This window comes from Micromys minutus, assembly GCF_963924665.1.
Source record: "Micromys minutus genome assembly, chromosome: 3".
Lineage (NCBI taxonomy): Eukaryota > Metazoa > Chordata > Mammalia > Rodentia > Muridae > Micromys > Micromys minutus.
The window spans coordinates 23,079,388-23,099,995 of record NC_137972.1 but is presented as its reverse complement, the minus strand read 5'-3'; the positions used below and the strand labels follow the sequence as shown (position 1 = coordinate 23,099,995).

Here is a 20,608-nt window from a genome sequence, read left to right as displayed (position 1 = left end):
AATGGAACCCAGATCCGCTACAGGAACAGTTCATATTCTTAAATGCTGAGGGACCTTTTCAGTCCCAGCTACATATTCTCATGATGAAAAAACTATGACTAAAGTGAAAGAGTAAAACTATTTGTAACTTGGATTTCACCTGGTGGTTAAGGATATTCAACACAGTTAAAATATTTATCAAACATGACATCCTAAGACATTGTTGTCATTTCTTTAAGTAATTCTCTTGCACACAGCTTAAGCATGAACTGTGGAGCTGGCAGTGCTTTGCTGCTGACCATGTGCTACACTTATTTCCTGTCCTTTATCAGGTTGCCTTTTTTGTTTGAGTTTTTCGGTGTAGATTAATTAAACAATCTCTAGTATATGTAAATGAATCTCTAACATATGCAAATCATTCCAACTTTATGTAGACAGATGATCCTTTGTTCCCATTTCCTCTTTGGCTCTATGAGTGTTGTGTGTCTGTTCTCAGCCAGTTCTGTGTGTTGGGTCCTCTGTATGCTAAGACCCACATCTTTCTTTCTTGATTCATTTTACATTTCCAGACCCCTTAACTGAGTTGATGAAAATTTACAAAGGTTTTTTGATTTGACCGAATTGCATTTTAACTTATAGAAGCTTTATTTAGCTGTTTTGTAGTTTAGAATTTTCCCTCAACATTTTAGATTTTCTCTACTAAAAGCCTGTTTGCTAAGTTCTATTTAGATTCTGTTTATGATCTTGCTGCCATCTATCTGATTATGGGATCTCTGTTTGTGATTATTGTGAATATTGGTCACTATGCAATGTGTCATCTCTGACATCCAATCTCGTGTCATTTTCTTATTCTCTTTCATTTCTAGTACTGAAGAATTATGACTTCATGGAGGTGCCATAAGTATTTGTTATTTGTTTTCCCATCCCGGTGAGAGTATGTGCACGTGAGTGTGTGTGTGTGTGTGTGTGGTGATATGAGTATGTGTGTATCTGTGTGCTTCTGGTATATGACATGCCATATAACTTGTGTCAGGACTTTGCAGATAGACATGTTGGTACACCTGAAGCCAGATGCTCTTCCTTCATCACTGTCTACACAGTTGACTTGAATTAGGGTTTTGCCCTGAATTTTTTTGTTTTTTTGAACATCTTTATATTAAAAAACAAAGACAAATGAATAAATTATAAGCATTTTTGCAAAAGAGTATATGAATACATTTTTGTCAGAACTTGATTTTTTTCTTAAAGATTTGATAGTATACATTAAAATCTTACTAGTTACAGTGAGCATAAAGTACATGTAAAACAAGATGTAACCTGGAATTAGTCAAAATTTTCTTGGTGTCTAACGATGAAGCATAATGATTTTTCATTTTCTTTTCTTCTTCTATTTTTTTTCTGGCCATTATTTTTTCTTTAACTTCATATATTCTGTGAGTTGTTTCTGGGGTATTCAGAGCTTTCTGGGGGTTAGTATCCAATTATCAGTGACTGCATATTATGTATGTTCTTTTGTGACTGGGTTATCTCACTCAGGATAATATTTTCTAGATGCAAACCTTTTCTTGAAAATTTTGTTACATTATTGTTTCTGATGGATGAGTAGTACTGCATTGTGTAAATGTCAAACAATTTTTGTATCCATTCATCTACTGGAGGACATCTGGGTTCTTTCCAGCTTCTGGCTATTATAAATAGAGCTGCTGTGAACATTGTGTGCATGTATCTTTGTTGTAAATTGGAGTGTCTCTGAGGTATATGCCCAGAAGTGGAATAGCTAGATCTTCCGGTAGTACTATATCCAATTCTCTGAGGAATCGCCAGACTGATTTCCAGAGTGGTTGTACCAGTTCACGACCCCACCAACAGTGGAGAAGTGTTCCTTTTTGTCAACAACCTCGCCAGCAACTGATGTCATCTGTGTTTTGGACCTTGGCTAATCTGACTGGTGTGAGGTGGAATCACGATTGTTTTGATTTGCATTTCCATGATGGCTAAGGATGTTGAGCACATCCTTAGATGTTTCTCAGACATTCGATATTCCTTAATTTAGAACTTTTTGTTTAGCTCTGTACCCCATTTTTAATAGGGTTGTTTGATTCTCTGTTATCTAACTTTTTGAGTTCTTTGTATACCTTGGATATTAGGCCTCTATCTGATGTGGGGTTGGTGAAGTTCTTTTCCCATTTTGTTGGTTGCCATTTTGTTTTCTTGACAGTGTCCTTAGCCTTACAGAAACTTTGCAATCTCTTTAAGTCCCATTTGTCAATCTTTGATTAGAGCACGAGCCATTGGTGTTTTGTTCAGGATACATGTGTCAGGACTTTGCAGATAGGAATGTTGGTATTCCTGGAGTGAGAGAGTCTTCCTTCATCACTGTCAACAGTGCAGATTTGAATCAGGGTTTTATCCTGAATTGTAAAATTGAGATTTTGAAATGACTAGTCAATGAACTGTTGACATTTACTTGTCTCTACCTTCCTTTGTAAAGCCTTTCTTTACCAGGACCCTCTGGTCAAATTTGTCACAGTCATATGTATACATATGTAGTGTTAGCCAACAAAGTAATGGGTTTATTATGGTATCTTCATGCATGTATAACATTTTACTTTGTTATTCAGTTCCTTTAAGCTGATGTTGAGGACTGATGTTGAAGTTAATACCTAGTCACCAATACATTAAACTAAAATCTCTTGGCATAAATTGCCTAAACCAAGCCTGCTCTCACCTAACTATCCAGTTTCCTGCCATGGTGACCTTCCATTTCCATACCTTCCTCCTAAGGAAGCCTCATCCAGGCCTGTTAAGGTGCCTAGAGACTCTTCGAGGTGCTGTTAGTGCCCATTGTCACCCCCACACTAGTTCAATTTTAGATCAGTTCTCTCCTGCGATGACAGCCTTCCACAGCCCTCTATGTCATAGGAAGTAACCACCTATAGATTTTCTATTTTGTCAGCTCTTCTTCCTAGAAGAACAGTTGTCTTCCTGAGAGAAACACCTGGATTGAAGACATGAAAGAAACCGAAACTTGTCCTGTCAACAGGACAACAGGTCTCATTAAAATAGACTCTTGCCTTATATTTAGATGTGATTTGTAATATGTGAAACATATTTTTATATATGGTTTCAAAATAGTTCATTTGGGTTTTTAGAAATAAGATTATTAACAAAGTTTAATGTTTTATAAAGATTATGTTTTATAAAACAATTTATGTTTTCTTAATTTAATTGGATGGGACTCATGAATGTACTATCAGTATATTAATATAAAAATTGTGTCATTTTATATCATCTATTTATATACCTTACTTTTGTGCATTTACTAAATATTTAATATTTCTTTATGTTGTAGTTTTTCCCTGAAATGATTCATATTTACTTCATTTTCTGATTTCTTCTTTCCTATTCCTTCTACTTTTCTCTACCCACTGCTCTCTTCCAATAAATTAAAAAGTATTCAGTGTCTTTATTCAATTATCCTGACTTTGGATTCAATGAGCTATATGTTTACTAAACATTCAAATTCAGATGTTCGGTGAACAGTCAGATAATGGAGCCAGATTATTAGCTGTGAATTAGAGAAAGATCTGGTGACCAACTGATTTTAGGAGATTGTTACAGAATTTATGGGGAAAGGAGAATCAAGTCCCCATCTGACCATGGGACACTGGGATATTATGATATCACCAGTTAAGAGATAGAAGATTCAGTAAGACAGACTGAAAGTATTGGACAGACCTTGGAAATACATTTCCTGATGAAAAAATGATTCCTGGAACTCATTTAGGAAATTATTTTATACCCATATTCAATATTAAGTAGAGCAAATTTTAATAATTTATCACTGATGAAGCAGATTAGGTAATTAGAGATCTTGTATAAAACTCACCCGAGAGGAGGTGCGCTCTAGCGAATAGGAACTGCAGCTTAGTCATCAGAGTTGAAGTTTTCTGGTAGAAAGGATAGGAATGTGACAGAGGTGGCCAGAGGGTCCTGTTCAAGAAGAGGCTTTACAACTTTCATTGAGGTAGATAGTAAGCCCTTTATACTAAGCAAGTTTATTTTATGGAAATATACAATGGATTGAACATTACAGAAAGACTATCCACAAAAGAACATCAGGGAAATATATACTTCACAAGTAGATGTTAAATTGCTCCATGGATTCCTATTTGTTGTTTAACTAATTTCCTATGTGTGACATCACGTAAACAAGACTTTAGAGTTAAGGTTCCTGTACTTCCATTGTCAGAGAGAGGCAAGGTTTGATAAAGGAAATGACAGATTTGCAAATGCTCATGTTTGACAGGTATTACCACAACAGGAAGAACCAGATAGATACTCTGTGGCCCTGATACATTCTATAGAAGGTGAACCAAAAATTACCTTTGAAAGAGAAGTGAGAAGAATGTGGTGGGATTTAGTTTTAAAAATGGTATTTCTTAGCAAAGTTATCTGTTTATTTTTTCTGGAGTGCACATAGAGAACACATAAACCAAATCATCTGGGAAAAATATAATTATCTTCTATCTCAAAATATAACTAATATATATCTAAAAATATAACTTTATTAACTAGTAACTTTCTTCCTGTTTAGATCAGCTATGCTCCTTTTGACCAGAGTCTTGAGAGCAGAGTCCAGCTCCAGTCTCCTTACCAGTTTCCTGTGCACTCCACAGCTCTGTACCAAGGAATTATTCAACTGCTGCTACACTTCACTTGGGTCTGGGTTGGCCTGGTGGTTCCAGATGATGTGAGAGGAGAAGTCTTCCTTAGGGAAATCACAGATGAGATGACCAACCATGGAATTTGTGTTGCATTTGCAGAAAAGGATCCAATATATTTTACTAGAGAAAATATAAACTGGGAACGTTTTAGGGAAAGATTCACAATGACCCATGTTATAGTTGCAATTGGTGACACACAGTCTTTTCTGAGGACTGCCTTTATCATCACTTGCAATAAACCTTTTGGTCATGTCTGGATCACAACTTCTGATTGGGATATCACCACATTACCCTTTGGAGATGATGAAGCTTATACATACTTCGGTGGAGGATTATCATTTTCAGTTCACATGGGTAAAATACTGGGATTCAAGAATTTTCTCAAAAGTGTAAAACCTGGAAAATACCCTCATAATATCTTTATCAGAGAACTGTGGTCAATCTTATTTGGATGTCCATATTCATATCAGCCCTCGATCAGGGAAAATACATGTGAGAAAAAACTGAGCACACAACCTCTACACCGTTGGGACATGAATACCTCACCCTACAGCTTCAAAGTCCATGCAGCTGTGTATGCCATTGCCCAGGCACTCCATGAGGAGCTGTCACTCAGGGTGGAAGGAGACTTACTCCATAAAGATGTACTCCAGGCTCCTCTCCCATGGAAGGTAGCAATATCTGCTCTTGTATTTACCTAGGCATTGGGCACTGCCTTGTATGTTCTCCATTTTGATATATGATCTTTCCTAATTAGTGTTAGAAAAATATTATTGTTCTTAGCATACTTCCTTAGGGTACTGTCTCCTGCCTAATGTACTCATGGTTATTTCATTACCATAAAGTCATAGTGTTAATAAATAAAGAGAAACACCTTTTATTCGTGCAAGTTGAGATAATATTACTAGTAAAATATATATGTATATGGTGCTGAAAAAGATTTTCCTAATTTTAGCACATTCAAGCAATAATATTTAAGCTCTTTAATTGTCACATCTTTTTCTTTTTGCTTTTAATGTTTTGTGAAGAAATTATAGGATTAAAACCAAGACATTTGTTAAGTACAAATATGCGACATTTTAAGGGATTTTTAGGTCCATTTGAAGGCAATAGCTTGTTTTGTTTTGTTGAACATGTCCTGGAAGAACACATAGCTTCCATAAGGTTAGACATTTTAATCCCCTCCTGTTTTCTAGCCTATGGGAGTCTGAGACATAAGGAACATGAGTTGAAGCCAGCATGAGCTGCATAGACAGTGCTTGTCTTAAAAATCAAATTCAGAATAAAACTGAAACCAAAATATTCTCTCTAAAATGAAGCTGGATTGAATAGACTGGTAATGTAATGACACAACACCTTTCCTAATGTTTATCACTCTATACATGCTTGTCTTTTTTGTTTTTTTATTAAAGAACTTTATTTAAAAAAAAAAAAACAAAAATAAATGTACAAATCTCTAGCATGTTTGGATAAAAGCATACAAACACACCTCCATCGTTGCTTGGCAATTTTCTTAAGTTTTGATAATGTACATCAAGATTCCACCAGCCACAATGAACACAAAGTATGTGCAAAACAGCATGAAACCTGGAATTAGTCAAAGTTTTCTTGATGTGTAAGGAGTAAAAATAAGGGTTTTTTTTTTTTTTCTTTTCTTTCTTTTCTTTACTTGAACTTCACACAGTCTGTGAGTTCTTTCTGGGGTGTTGTAGAGGTTTCTGGGTTTAGTAATCAAATATCAGTAACTGCATATTAGTCTTTTCTTTTGTGACTGGGTTATTTCACTCAGAATGATATTCTCTAGATGCATCCATTTTCTTGAGAATTTCATAAGGTCATAGTTTATGATAGCTGAGTATTACTCCATTGTGTAAATGTACCACAATTTTTGTATCCATTCATCTACTGAAGGATATATGGGTTCTTTCCAGCTTCTGGATATTATAAATAGAGCTGCTATGAACATTGTGGTGCATGTGTCTTTGTTGTATATTGAAGTGTCTCTGGGGTATATGCCCAGAAGTGGAATAACTGGGTCTTCAGGTAGTACTATTTCCAATTTTCTGAAGAATCACCAGACTGTTTTCCAGAGTGGTTGTACCAGTTTACAACCCAACCAACAGTGGAGAAGTGTTCCTGTTCCTCTACATCCTTGGCAGGATGCTGCTGTCATCTGAATTTTTGATTATGTCCAATCTGAGTGGTGTGAGGTGGAATGTCAGGGTTGCTTTGATTTGCATTTCCCTGATGGCTAATGATGTCAAACACTTCCTTAGATGCTTCTCAGCCATTCAACATTCCTCAATTGAGAACATTTTGTATAGCTCTGTACCCCATTTTTAATACGCTTGTTTAATTCTCTTGTGTCTAGTTTCTAGAGTTCTTTGTATATCTAGATGTAGGGTTGGTAAAAACCTTCTCCAACTCTGTTGGCTGCCGTTTTGTTTTCTTGACAGTGTCTTTAGCCTTACAGAAACCTTGCAAAATCATTAAGTACCTTTTGTCAATCTTTCACCTTAGAGCATGAGGCATTGGTGTTCTGTTCATGAAATTTTCTCCTGTGCCTATGTGTTCTAAGGTTTTCCCTACTTTCTCATCTAATAGTTTCACTGTACCTGACTTAATGTGTAGATCTTTGATCCACTTACACTTGAGCTTTGTACAAGGAGATAAGAAAGGGTCTATTTTCATTCTTCTGCATGCTGAGTGCCAGTTGAACCAGCAGCATTTGTTGAATAAGCTGATTTTTTCACATCGAATGTTTACACCTCCTATGTCAAAAATCAGGTGACGATATATGTGCGGGCTCATTTCTAGATCTTCTATTCTATTCCATTGATCAATGTGACTATTTCTAGACCAGTACCATGCAGTTTTTAGCACAACTACCTTGTAATATTGGTTGAAGTCGGGGATAGTGATTTCCAAAGATATTTTCCTGTTGTTGAGGATGGATTTCTCTATTCTAGGTCTTTTGTTATTCCCGATGAAATTACATATTCAATTCCAATTCAATGAAGAATTGGGTAGGTCTTTTGATGGGGATTGTACTGAATCTGTAGATTGTTTTATAAAGAAGGCCATTTTAACAATGTTGATCCTTTCAATCCATGAGCATAGGAGATCTTTTCATTTTCTGAGATCTTCCACGATTTTCTTCTGTAGAAGTTTGAAGTTCTTGTCATACAATTCCTTTACTTCCGTAGTTAGAGTCACACCAAGGTATCTCATAGGTTTTGAGAAGTGTATCATTTCCATAAATACTTTGCCCTTTGAGGAGAGGAAGGCTACTGATTTGTTTGAGTTATTTTTATGTCCAGCCACTTTGCTGAACTTGTTTATCAGCTGTAGGAGTTCTCTGGTGGAATTTGTGGTGTTGCGTAAATACATTATCATGTTATCTGCAAATAGTGATGTTTTTGCTTCTTCCTTTACAATGTGTAACCCTTTGTTCCTTTTGCTGTATAATTGCTCTGGCCAGGACTTCCAGTACTATGATGAATACATAGGGGGAGAGTGGGAAGCCTTGCTGAGTTCTTGATTAAAGTGGGATTGCTTCAATTTTCCCACCATTAAGTTGGATGTTGACTGTTGTTTTTCTGCATATTGCTTTTATTATGTTTAGGTATGGCACTGGATTCCTGTTCTTTCAAGACCTTTAACATGAAGTGTTATTGTATTTTGTCAAATGTTTCTTAGCATCCAGTGAGATGACCATGCGTTTTCTTTCTTTGAGTTTGTTTATAAGGTGGAATTTCCATATATTAAACCATCCCTGCATCCCAGGGATAAAGCCTACTTGATCATGTTGAATGGTTGTTTTGATGTGTTCTTGAATTTCGTTTGAAAAATTTTTTGAGTATTTTTGCGTCAATGTTCATAAGTGAGATTGGTCTGAAGTACTCTTTCCTTGTAGGGTCTTTGTCTGGATTAGGAATGAGGATTATGTAGCCTCAAAAAATGAGTTAGGTAGTGTTCCATCTGATTCTATTTTGTGGAATAATTTGGAGAGTATTGGTATTATGTCATCAATAAATGTCTGATCAAATTCTGCACTGAACCCATTTGGATGTGGGTGTATTTTGCTTGGGATACTTTTGATGACTGCTTCTTTTTCTTTAGGTGTTATGGGATTATTTAGATGGTTTACCTGGTCCTGGTTTAAATTTAGTATCTGGTATCTATCTAGGAATTCATCAATTTCCTCAAGATTTTTGAGCTTTGTTGAGTACAGGCTTTTGTAGTAGGATCTGATGATTCCTTGAATTTTCTCAGTTTTAGTTGTTATTTCTCCACTCCTTTCTGATTTTGTTAATTTGGATACTCTCTCTTTGCCCTCTAGATAGTCTGGCTAAGCGTTTATCAATCTTGTTAATTTTCTCAGAGAACCAGCTCTTGGTTTTGTTAATTCTTTGAATGGTTCTTTTTGTTTCGATTTTGTCTATTTCTGCCCTAAGTTTGATTATTTCTTGCTGTCTACTTCTCCTGGGTGCATCTGCTTACTTTTGTTCTAGAGCTTCGAGAGGTGCTGTCAAATTGCTGGTGTATGCTATCTCCAGTTTCTTTTTGGAAGCACTCAGCACCATGAGTTTTCCTCTCAGTAATGCTTTCATTGCATCCCATAGGATTGGGTATGTTGTGTTTATGCTTTCATTGAATTCTAGAAAATCCTTAAATTATTTTTTCATTTCTTCTTTGACCCTGCTATCGTTTCATATAGCATTGTTTAGTTTCCAAGTGTTTATGGTCTTTTTGTTGTCTGTGTTGTTATTAAAGACCAGCCTTAGACCATGGTGATCTGAAAAAATGCATGGTATTATTTCAATCTTCTTATATCTATTGAAGCTTTTATGTGGACAATTTTTGAGAAGGTGCCATGAAGTGCTGATAAAAAGGTTTAGTCTTTTGTTTTAGGATGATATATTCTGTAGATATTTATTAATTCCAGATGGTTCATAACCTCTGCTAGTTGTCCAGTGTCCTTGCTCAGTTTTTGTTTCCATGACCTCTCCATTGGTGAGAGTGGGGTTTTGAGATCTCCCACTATTATTGTGTGGTGCGCAATGTATTTCTTAAGGTTTAGTAGGGATTCTTTTATGAATATAGGTACTTTTGTATTTGGAACATATATGTTAAAGATTGAGAGTTCCTTCTGACAAATTTCCCTGTAATGAGTAAAAAGTGTCCTTCCTTATCTCTTTTGATACCTTTTGGTTGAAAATCAACTTTATTTGATATTAGAATGGCCATTTCAGCTTGCTTCTTGGGGCAATTTGCCTGGAAGTCTTTTTCCTAAACTTTAACCCTGAGATAGTGTCTGTCTTTGTCCCTGAGATGAATTTCTTGTATGCAGCAAAATGCTGGGTTTTGTTTATGTATCTAGTCTGAAAGCTTATATCTTTATATTGGGAAATTGAGTCCATATTATGTTAACAGATATCAAGGAATAGTGGTTGCTCTTTCCTGCTATTTTTGCTTTTGGAGGTTGAATTCTGCCTGTATGTCTTTCTTCTTTTGATTTTCTTGCTTAGGGGTTTTCTTGTTTTTATTAGGATGTAGTTCACCTCTTTATATTGGGTTTTCCCCCTATAATTCCTTGTAGTGCTGGGTTTGTGGTGAGATATTGTTTAAATTTAGTTTTGTCTTGGAATATCTTAGTCTCTCCATCTATGGTGATTGATAGTTTTCCTAGGTATAGCAGCAGGGGCTGGCACCTGTTCTCTCTTAGGGTCTGCATGTCTGTCCAGGCTCTTCTAGCTTTCATAGTCCCTGTTGAGAAGTTGGATGTGATTTTGATTGGTCTGCCTTTATATGTTACATGGCCTATTTACCTTACTGCTTTTACTGTTTTTTCATTGCTTTGGGCACTTGGCCTTTTGACTATTATGTGTCAGGAGCAATTTCTTTTCTCGTCCAACCTATTTGGAATTCTGTAGGCTAGTTTTATGCTCATGGTCATCTTATTCTTAAGGCTAGGGATGTTTTCTTCTACAATTTTTGAAGATATTTACTGTGCCTCTAGGTCGATATTTTTCACCCTCCTCTATTCCTATTATCCTTAGGTTTTATCTTCACATTGTGTCCTGGATCTCCTGGACATTTTGGGTTAGGAGCTTTTCATTTTTTTGCGTCTTCTTTGACTGTTTTGTCTATGTTTTCAATGTTCTCTTTGGCCCCCGAGATTATCTCTTCCATCTCTTGGAGTCTGTTGGAAAGGTTTGCATCTGTGACTACTGATTTCTTTTTTAGGCTTTCTATCTCTTAAGTTGTCTCTTTTAGTGTTTTCTTTATTGTGTCTATTTCTGTTTTAAATTCTTTTTTTCATTTATTCATCTCTTTGGTTCTGTTTTCCTTTTCTTTGAGTTCTTTGAGTTCTTTAAGTGTTTTTTCTTTTTTCCTCTTTAAAGGCTTCTAATTCTCTATGCTTTTCCTCCCATTCTTGTTTAAGGATCTCTATCATCATCTTGAGGTATGATTCCGTGTCTGAGTCTTCTTTTTTAGGAGTGTTTGGCATTCTGCTGTTTGCTGTGATGGGAGAGCTGGGTACTAGTGTTTTCAGGTTGTCTTGGTTTCCCTGTGGTATGTTCTTTCGCTTTCCTCTTGCGATCTTGTTGTCTGTGTTAATATGTTGTCTTGTTGTCAGTACTTGCTTCTCCCTTGTACCTGGCCTGTGTCCCTAGATCTCCTCTGTTACTGGTGGCGGATGGTCTGAGCACCCATTCTGCACTCAAAGTCCTCTGGCTGGGAATAGCCCAATGCTGGATTACTGCTAACCTGAACCAAGCGAGTGGGGGGGGGCACACTAGTCGCATGCTCGGCTAGGTCTCTCTGCAGAGATCTCTCTGCACCCTGGCTATTGGAAACACCTTCTCCCCAGGCCTGTGTCCCTGGATCTCTGCTGTTCCTGCTGGCAGATGGTCTGAGCACCAGTTCTGCACTCAAATTCCTCTAGTTAGGAATAGCCTGATGATGCGTTACTGGTTCCCTGAACCAAGCAGGTAGGGCACTATCCGTGCACTTGGCAGAGATCTCTCTGCAGAGGTCTCTCTGCACCCCAGCTAGTCGGAACGCCCTCTCAACAGGCTTGTGTCCCTGTATCTCTGCTGTTCCTTGTAGCAGATGGTCTCTGCTTATCTTTTCAAATGTTTTGCATTTACAAAACTGTACCAAAATCAATTTTCTCTACCTCATTGTCAACGCTTTATTTTTGAAATTGCTTAAATTTGCTTATTATTGTTTGGTACTTTCAAACATTTAAATAATGAACATTGTATATTTTCTACCCCTGATCCATGCATTCCCAGTCTTCCTCCCCTTTAGAGCTTTTTTTCCCAAACAGCCATATCTTGCTCTCATGACCTAATTTTGTACGTGGGATTCTGTAAATGTAGTTATAATTCCCCACCCAAGAGTAGAAGGTTATTACTAGACTTTGGAATAATTGTCCCTTTAAATCACATAAATCTTTTGTGTGTTTTGAATATTGAGAGCAGGCCCTCTAACACATACAAAATAGTACAGCTCAGGGTGAGCTGCATTTACATTTTCCTGACATCAGTGATGTCAAATGTCTTTCTTTTATTTTTTTCTTAACTTTATTTTAAAAAACAAAGATAAATGTACAGATTTTAAGCATTTTTGCATAAAAGTATACAAACACATTTAATAAGGTTGTGATTAAGTATTTGTAGGTACCTATACAAACACATATGTATATATGTAACCATAATATAGGAAAAGAGGTTATTAATTTGAGGAGATAAGAGAGAAACTGGGAGAGGCTTTAGGAAAAAAAGGGGTGAGACACGGTTCTCTTTTAATTAAAATATATTCTTTTTTTTTTCATCGTTTTTTCGTGATCTTCACACAGTCTTTGGATTGTTTCAGGGGTGTTCAGGGCTTTCTGGGGTTAGTATCCCATTATCAGTGACTGCATGTTATGTCTGTTCTTTTGTGACTGGGTTATCTCACTCAGAATGATATTCTCTAGATGCATCCATTTTCTTGAGAATTTCGTTAGACAATTGTTTCTGACAGCTGAGTAGTACTCCATGTGTAAATGTACCACAATTTTGTATATATTCATCTTCTGAAGGACATCTGGGTTCTTTCCAGCTTCTGGCTATTATAAATAGAGCGGCAACGAACATTGTGGTGCATGTATCTTTGTTGTATGTTGGAGTATCTCTGGAGTAAATGCCCAGAAATAGAATACGTGGGTCTGCTGGTGGTACTATGTCCATATTTCTGAGGAACTGCCCGACTGATTTCCAAAGTAGTTGTATCAGTTTACAACCCCACCAGTAGTGGAGAAGTGTTCCTCTTTCTCCACACTCTCGCCAGCATCTATTGTCATCTGAGTTTTGGACCTTAGCCAATCTGACTGGTGGAAGGTGGAATGTCAGGGTTGTTTTGATTTGCATTTCCCTGATGGCTAAGTATGTTGAGCACTTACTTAAATAATTCTCAGTCATTTGATATTCCCTGATTGAGAACTTTTGTTTAAGTCTATACCCCATTTTTAATAGGGTTGTTTAATTCTCTGGTGTCTAGCTTATTGAGTTCTTTGTATACCTTGGATATTAGGCCTCTATCTGATGTAGGGTTGGTAAAGATTTTTTCCCACTCTGTTGGATGCCGTTTTGTTTTCATGATAGTGTCTTTAGCCTTACAAAAACTTTGCAATCTCATTAAGTCCCATTTGTCAATCTTTAATCTTAGAGCTCGAGCTATTGGTGTTCTGTTTAAAAATTTTTCTTCTGTGCCTATGAGTTCTAAGGTTTTCCCAATATTCTCATCTATTAGTTTCAGTGTACCTTGTTTAATGTGTAGACCTTTGATACACTTGCACTTGAGCTTTGTACAAGGAGATAAAAACGGGTCTATTCTCATTCTTCTGCATGCTGAGTGCCAGTTGGCCCAACACCATTTGTTAAATAGGCTGTCCTATTTCCATTGAATGTTTACAGCTCCTTTGTCAAAAATCAGGTGACCATATACATGAGGGCTCATTTCTGTATTTTCTATTCTATTCCATTGATGCACGTGCCTATTTCTGTATAAGTACCATGCTGTTTTCAGGACAATTGCCTTCTAATATAGCTTGAGGACAGGGTTAGTGATTCCCGCAGATATTTTCTTGTTGTTAAGGATGGATTTCTCTATTCTAGGTCTTTTCTTGGCCAAAATAAAATTGCACAGTGCTCTTTCTAACTCAGTGAAGAACTGGGTTGGAATTTTGATGGGGATTGCATTGAATCTGTTGATTGGTTTTGGTAGGATGGTCATTTTTAAAATATTGATCCTTCCAATCCATGAGCATGGGAAATCTTTCCATTTTCTGAGATCTTCCTCGATTTCCTTCTTTAGAGCTTTGAAGTTCTTGTTATACAGGTCCTTCGTTGCTTAATTAGAGCCACACCAAGGTATTTAATAGTTTTTGTGACTATTGTGAAGGGTATCTTTTCCCTAATTTCTTTCTCCACATGTTTGTCCTTTGAATATAGGATGACTACTGATTTGTGTGAGTTAATTTTATATCCAGCCACTTTGCTGAACTTGTTTATCAGCTGTAGGAGTTCTCTGGTGGAATTTGTGGGGTAGGTTAAGTACACTATCATGTCATCTGCAAATAGTGATGTTTTTACTTCTACCTTTTCAATTTGTATCCCTTTGATTTTCTTTTGCTGTCTATTGCTCCAGCCAGGACTTCCAGTACTATGTTGAGTAGGTAGGGGGAGAATGGGCAGCCTTGTAGAGTCCCTGATTTTAGTAGGATTGCTTCATGTTTTCCAACCTTAAGTTTGATGTTAGCTGTTGGTTTGCTGTATATTGCTTTTATTATGTTTAGGTATGGGCCTTGGATTCCTGTTCTTTCCAAGTCTTTTAACATGAAGGGGTGTTGAATTTTGTCAAATGCTTTCTCAGCATCTAGTGAGATGTCAGTTTGGTTTTTTTCTTTGAGTTGATTTCTATGGTGGATTACGTTGATGGATTTTTGTATGGTAAATCATCCCTTCATGCCAGGTATGTAGCCTGCTTAATGGTTAATGATCGTTTTGATATATTCTTAGATTCAGTTTGCAAGGATTTTGTTGAGTATTTTTGCATCAATGTTCATAAGTTATATCGGTCTGAGGTTCTCTTTCTTTTAGGGTCTCTGTGTGGTTTAAAAATGAGGGTTATTATAGCCTCAAAAAATGTGTTGGGTAGTTTTCCATCTGATTCCATTTCATGGAATAGTTTGGAGAGTATCGGTATTATGTCGTCAATAAATTTCTGATAAAATTCTGCACTAAACCATTCTGGACATGGGCTTTTTTTTTTTTTTTTTTTTTTTTTTTTTGGTTGTGTGGCTTTTGATAACTGCCTCTATTTCTTTAGGTGTTATGAGATTATTTAGATGGTTTACCTGTACCTGATTTAACTTTAGTACCTTGTATCGGTCTAGGAATTCATCCATGTCCTCCAGATTTTCCAGCTTTGCTGAGTATAGGCATTTGTAGTATGATCTGATGATTTCTTGAATTTCCTCAGTTTCAGTTGTTATTTCTCCACTTTCCTTTCTGATTTTGTTAATTTGAATACTCTCTCTTTGCCCTCTAATTAGTCTGGCTAAGCGTTTATCAATCTTGTTGATTTTCTCAAAGAATCAACTCTTGGTTTTGTTGATTCTTTCAATGGTTCTTTTTGTTTCTATTTGGTCAATTTCTGCCCTAAGTTTGATTATTTCTTACAGACTACTCCTCTTGGGTGTATCAGCTTCCTTTTGTTCTAGAGCTTTCAACTATGCTATCAAGTTACTGATGTGTGCTCTCTCCAGTTTCTTTTTGGAAGCACTCAGAGCTATGAGTTTTCCTCTCATTACTGCTTTCATTGCATCCCATAGGTTTGGATATGTTGTGTTTTTGTTTTCATTGAATTCTAGAAAATCCTTTATTTCTTTCTTTTTCTGCCTAGACCCTGCTATTGTTTAACAGAGCATTGTTTAGTTTCCATGTGTATGTGGGCTTTTTGTTGTCTTTGTTGTTGTTAAACACCAGCCGTAGATCATGGTGATCTGAGAGGATGCATGGGAGTATTTCAATCTTATATCTATTGAGGCTCCTTTTGTGACCCATTATGTGGTCAATTATTGAGAAGGTGCCATGAGGTGCGGAGAAGAAGGTATATTCTTTTTTTTAGGATGATATTTTCTGTAGATATCTATTAAAAACTTTTGGTTTATAACTTCTATTAGTTTTACAGTATCCTTGTTCAGTTTTTGTTTCCCTGATCTGTCCATTGGTGAGAGTGGGGTATTGAGGACTCCCACTATTATTGTGTAGGGCACAAAGTATGTTTTGAGCTTTAGTAGGGTTTCGTTTATGAATACCAGTGCTTTTGTATTTGGAGAATATATGTTAAGGATTAAGAGTTCCTCCTGACAAATTTCCCATGTAATGAGTAAAAAGTGTCCTTCCTTATATTTTTGATAACTTTTGGTTGAAAAGCTACTTTGTTCATTATTAGAATGGCGACTCCAGCTTGCTTCTTGGGTCAATTTGCTTGGAAGGTTTTCTCCCACCCTTTTACTCTGAGATAGTGTCTGTCTTTGTCTCTGAGATGAGTTTCTTGTATGCAACAAATTGGTGGGTTTTGTTTATGTATTTAGTCTGATAGCCTATGTCTTTTTATTCGGGAATTGAGTCCATATATGTTAACAGATATCAAGGAATTGTGGTTGCTCTTTCCTGCTATTTTAGGTTTTGGAGGTTGAATCGTGCCTATATGTCGTTCTTCTTTTGGTTTTCTTGCTTAGAAGTTTTCATGTTTTTATTGGGATGTAGTTTCACTCGTTGTAATCAGTTTTCCACCTATAATTTCTTGTAGTGTTGGGTTTGTTTTCAGATATTGTGTAAATTTAGTTTTGTCTTGGAATATCTTAGTCTCTCCATCTATGGTCATTGAGAGTTTTGCTGGGTATAACAGCTTTGGCTCTCACCTGTACTCTCTTAGGGTCTGCATGATGTCTGACCAGGCTCTTCTAGCTTTCATAGTCCCTGTTGAGAATTCGGGTGTGATTCTGATTGGTCTGCCTTTACAAGTTACATGGCCATTTTCCCTTACTGCTTTTAATATTTTTTGTTTTCTTTGGGCCCTTGGCATTTTGACTGTTATGTGTCAGCAGGAGTTTGTTTTTTGATCCAATCTATTTGGAGTTCGGTAGGCTTGAAGGTCATCTCATTCTTAAGGGTAAGTAAGTTTTCTTCTTTGATTTTGTGTAAGATATTTACTGTGCCTCTTAGTTGATATCTTCACCCTCCTCTATTCCTATTATCTTTAAGTTTTGTCTTCTCATTGTGTCCTGGATCTCCTGGACATTTTGGGTTAGGAGCTTTTTGGTTTTTGCATCCTCTCTGACTGTTTTGTCTATGTTTTCAATGTTGTCTTCGGCTCCCGAGATTCTCTCTTCCATCTCTTGTAGACTATTGGAAATGCTTGCATCTGTGACAACTGATTTCTTTTATAGGTTTTCTACCTCTAAAGTTGTCTCTTTTAGTGTTTGCTTTATTGTGTCTATTTCTGTTTTAAATTCCTTCTTCCATTCCTTCATCTCTTTGGTTCTGTTTTCCTCTAGTTCTTTAAGTTCTTTGAGTGTTTTTCTTGTTTCCTCTTTAAAAGCTTTTAAATTCTTTATGCTTTTCTTCCAGTTCTTTTTTAAGGATATCTATCATCATCTTAAGGTATGATTTTAGGTCTTCGTCTTCTTTTTCTGGTGTGTTTGGCATTCTGCTATTTCCTGTGATGTGAGAGCTGGGTGCTGCTGTTGCCAGGTTTTCTTGGTTTCCCTGGGGTATGTTCTTTCTCTTTCTTTTTGCCATTTTGTTTTCAGTCTTTTGTCCCTGGATTACTGCTTGATCACTGCTGGGTTGCTGCTGCCTCACTGCTGGTTCATGGCTGCTCCAGTCCTGTGTCCCTGAATCACCACTGGCTTATCAGTGGTGCACTGCTGTTCTGCTGGCTCACTGCTCTTCCTGGTGGTGGGTGGTCTGAGTGCAGTTCCTCACTACTTGTTGTTCAGCTTGGAATAGCCAGATGCAGGGTTACTGGTTCCCTGGAGCAAGCTGGGGAAAGGAGGGGGAAAGTGGGACAGCAGGCTGGCTCACCACTGGCTCACTGCTAATCCTGGTGGTGGGTGGTCAGTCAAATGTCTTTAAACAGATTGACTTTCTTGTCTGTTTTACTCAAGGAGCTTTTACTCCAAGGTTTTGATCTGTTTTTATTTGGTGTATCAGAAAAACAAAAGATCCACCTCCGCTTATTTACATGTTGATGTCCTGTTTCTACATCAGCATTTGTGGAAGAGACAACATTTCAGCCTTTGGATGTTTTAGAGTCTTGTGTATTCACTTAGTTTCTGGATTTCTGTTTAGTTCTTCAGCTATGTGTTTATGGTATATTCCATACTTGTATGGCTGCAATTTTATAAAACTATTTGGAATGAGAAACACAATGCTTTAATTTACTTCTTCTTGATCAAATTTGTAAAAGGTGTGTGACTTCCTTTTGGTTCTTCTCTCCTATGGAGATTTTAGACATTGTTAATCTAATTACAAACCTCTTTTAATTTTTGGAAGACATTGCCTTAATCTGTTCAACCTTTTGAGTAATGAAGACTTTTTAACAATATTAACTCTTTTAATCCTTGATTTGTTGTCTATATTTCTTCAGTCTTCTTCAATATCTTACATGTTTCACTATAGGCATATTTTAGTTACTTTTCTAAATTTGTTTGTAATATGATTGAGGCAACCCAGTGGAAGAAAAAGAGTCTCCTGTGGAGTCAAAAGAGTCAGAGGCACACCCTCTCCTATATTTCAAAGTCCCTCAACCATCCCAGATAAACAACCACACATGAATGCAAAGGAACCTAGTGCAGACATGGGCAGGCTCTCGGCTTTTCAATTCAGTCTCTGTGAGACATTATGAACCCTGCTTTGTTGATTCTGTTGGCTGTGTTCTCCTGGTATTCAAACTACTCTGGATCCTACAATACTATCTTCCAGTCTTCCATGGGATCTACGGAAACTGCCTAATATTTGGCTGTGGGTCTATGCATCTGCTTCCATCAGCTGCTAGATAAAGTTTCTAATAAAAACTGGAATAGGTACCACTCCAGAAATATGTAAAAATATCCTTAGGAATCTGTTCTTCATCTTGTTGCTGTTGCTGGGTTCTGTTGGCTTTGGTTCTACCTTATATCACTGAGACACTGAGTTTCAGGTTCCTGGCCATTCAGGCAGTGTCTGACATGAGTTACCTATCCTGGTTTAAGTCTCAAGTTATACCAGTCATTGCTTGGTCACTCACACAGATTTTTATCCCAAGCACATATTGCTGTCAGTAGAGGTTGGGGTTCCAACGTCTTTTGGCTGGATGGGTGTTCAAGCTACACCAGTAGGAGCTTTGCCTACATACAGAAGATGGCCAGTTCCTATTCCATATAGTCCATTACTAGGAATCCTCACTAATGTCACTCTCATAGATAACAGACAGTTTCCACACCAATTGGTTTTGGCAATGTCCCTATATGCTCCACTATTCGGTCTCTTTCTGTCCAGACCTTCTCCACCTCCTTCCTCAAACATTTGCCTTCTTGTTTCCATCTCCACTCACCCTCTAGCCTACCCACCAAATATATTCTATTTTCCCTTCCCAGGGATATTCATGTGACTCCCACCCTAGAGCTATACTTGTTACTTAGGCCCTCTGGGTTTGTGGATTATAATATGATTATCATTTATTTTACAGCAAATAACCATGTATAAGGAAGTGCATGTCATGTTTGTCTTATTGGATCTAGGATGCCTCACTCTGGATATATTCTAGGTCCATTCATTTGCCTGCAATTTTCACAATGTCATATTTATAACACCTGAGTAATATTTCATTGTGTAAATGTACCACACTGTTTATCCATTCTTTAGTTGAGAAATGGCTAGGTTATTCCAGTCTCCGGATTTTATAAATAAAGCCACTCTAAACTAATTGAGAAAGTGTCCTTATAGTAGGATAGACTATCCTTTGTGTATATGCCTAAGAGTGGTATAGGTGGATCTTGAGGTATATCAATTCCCAATTTTTTGTGGACCCATAATAATTATTTCTATAATTGCTGTACAAATTTGAACTTCTTTCATCCATGTAGAAGTGTCCCCATTGCTCCATCTTCTCACCATCATGAGCTGTCACTTGTACATTTAATCTTAGCTGTCCTGACATGTCTTAGATGGATTCTCAAAGTAGTTTTGATTTGCATTTTTCTAATGGTTAAGAAGGTTAAATATTATTTTAAGTGTTTTTTGGTTTTTTGATATGTGTCTGTCAAGAATTCTCTATTTAGATATGTATCTCATTTTTTAAAAATGTAGATTGTGTGTTTTCTTGCTGCCTAGTATCATCAGGTCTGCATATATTTTGGACAGTTCATTCTTTGTCAGACTAAGAGTTGGTATAAATCAGTTCTCATTATGTAAACTGACATTTTGACCTTTTGAAGTTGTCCGTTGCCTTGCAGAACCATTTTGTTTCATGAGATCTCATTTACTAATTGTTGATCTTAGTACCTACACTATCAATGCTCTATCTAGGAAATTGTTTTCTGTGCTAATATGTGAAAGGCTGTTTCCTAATTTTCCTTCCATCAAGTTCAGTGTGTCTGGTTTAATGACTATTAATTGTACGGGGTGATATATATGGATCTATTCACCATTTTTAACATAAAGACATCCAGATTAAATGGCACCATTTTTGAAGATGCTTCTTTTGCTTTTGACTTTGTATTTCTGGCTTCCTTATTAAAAATCAGTTGTTCACAGGTGTGTGAATTTATTTCTGGATCTTCAGTTCTTTTCCATTGT

The 20,608-nt window shown here is 36.8% G+C and overlaps 1 protein-coding gene across 1 annotated transcript in view; it reads left to right on the top strand.

Annotated features, from left to right (window-relative positions):
* Positions 1-20,608, top strand: part of LOC308419367 (vomeronasal type-2 receptor 26-like) — a gene marked incomplete at both ends in the record, with an annotated part of 116,503 nt that overhangs the window by 75,132 nt on the left and 20,763 nt on the right. The window contains one exon of the mRNA XM_080915081.1: positions 4,577-5,377. Coding sequence (XP_080771207.1) covers positions 4,577-5,377 — 801 coding nt within the window. The remainder of the gene's footprint in view (positions 1-4,576; positions 5,378-20,608) is intronic.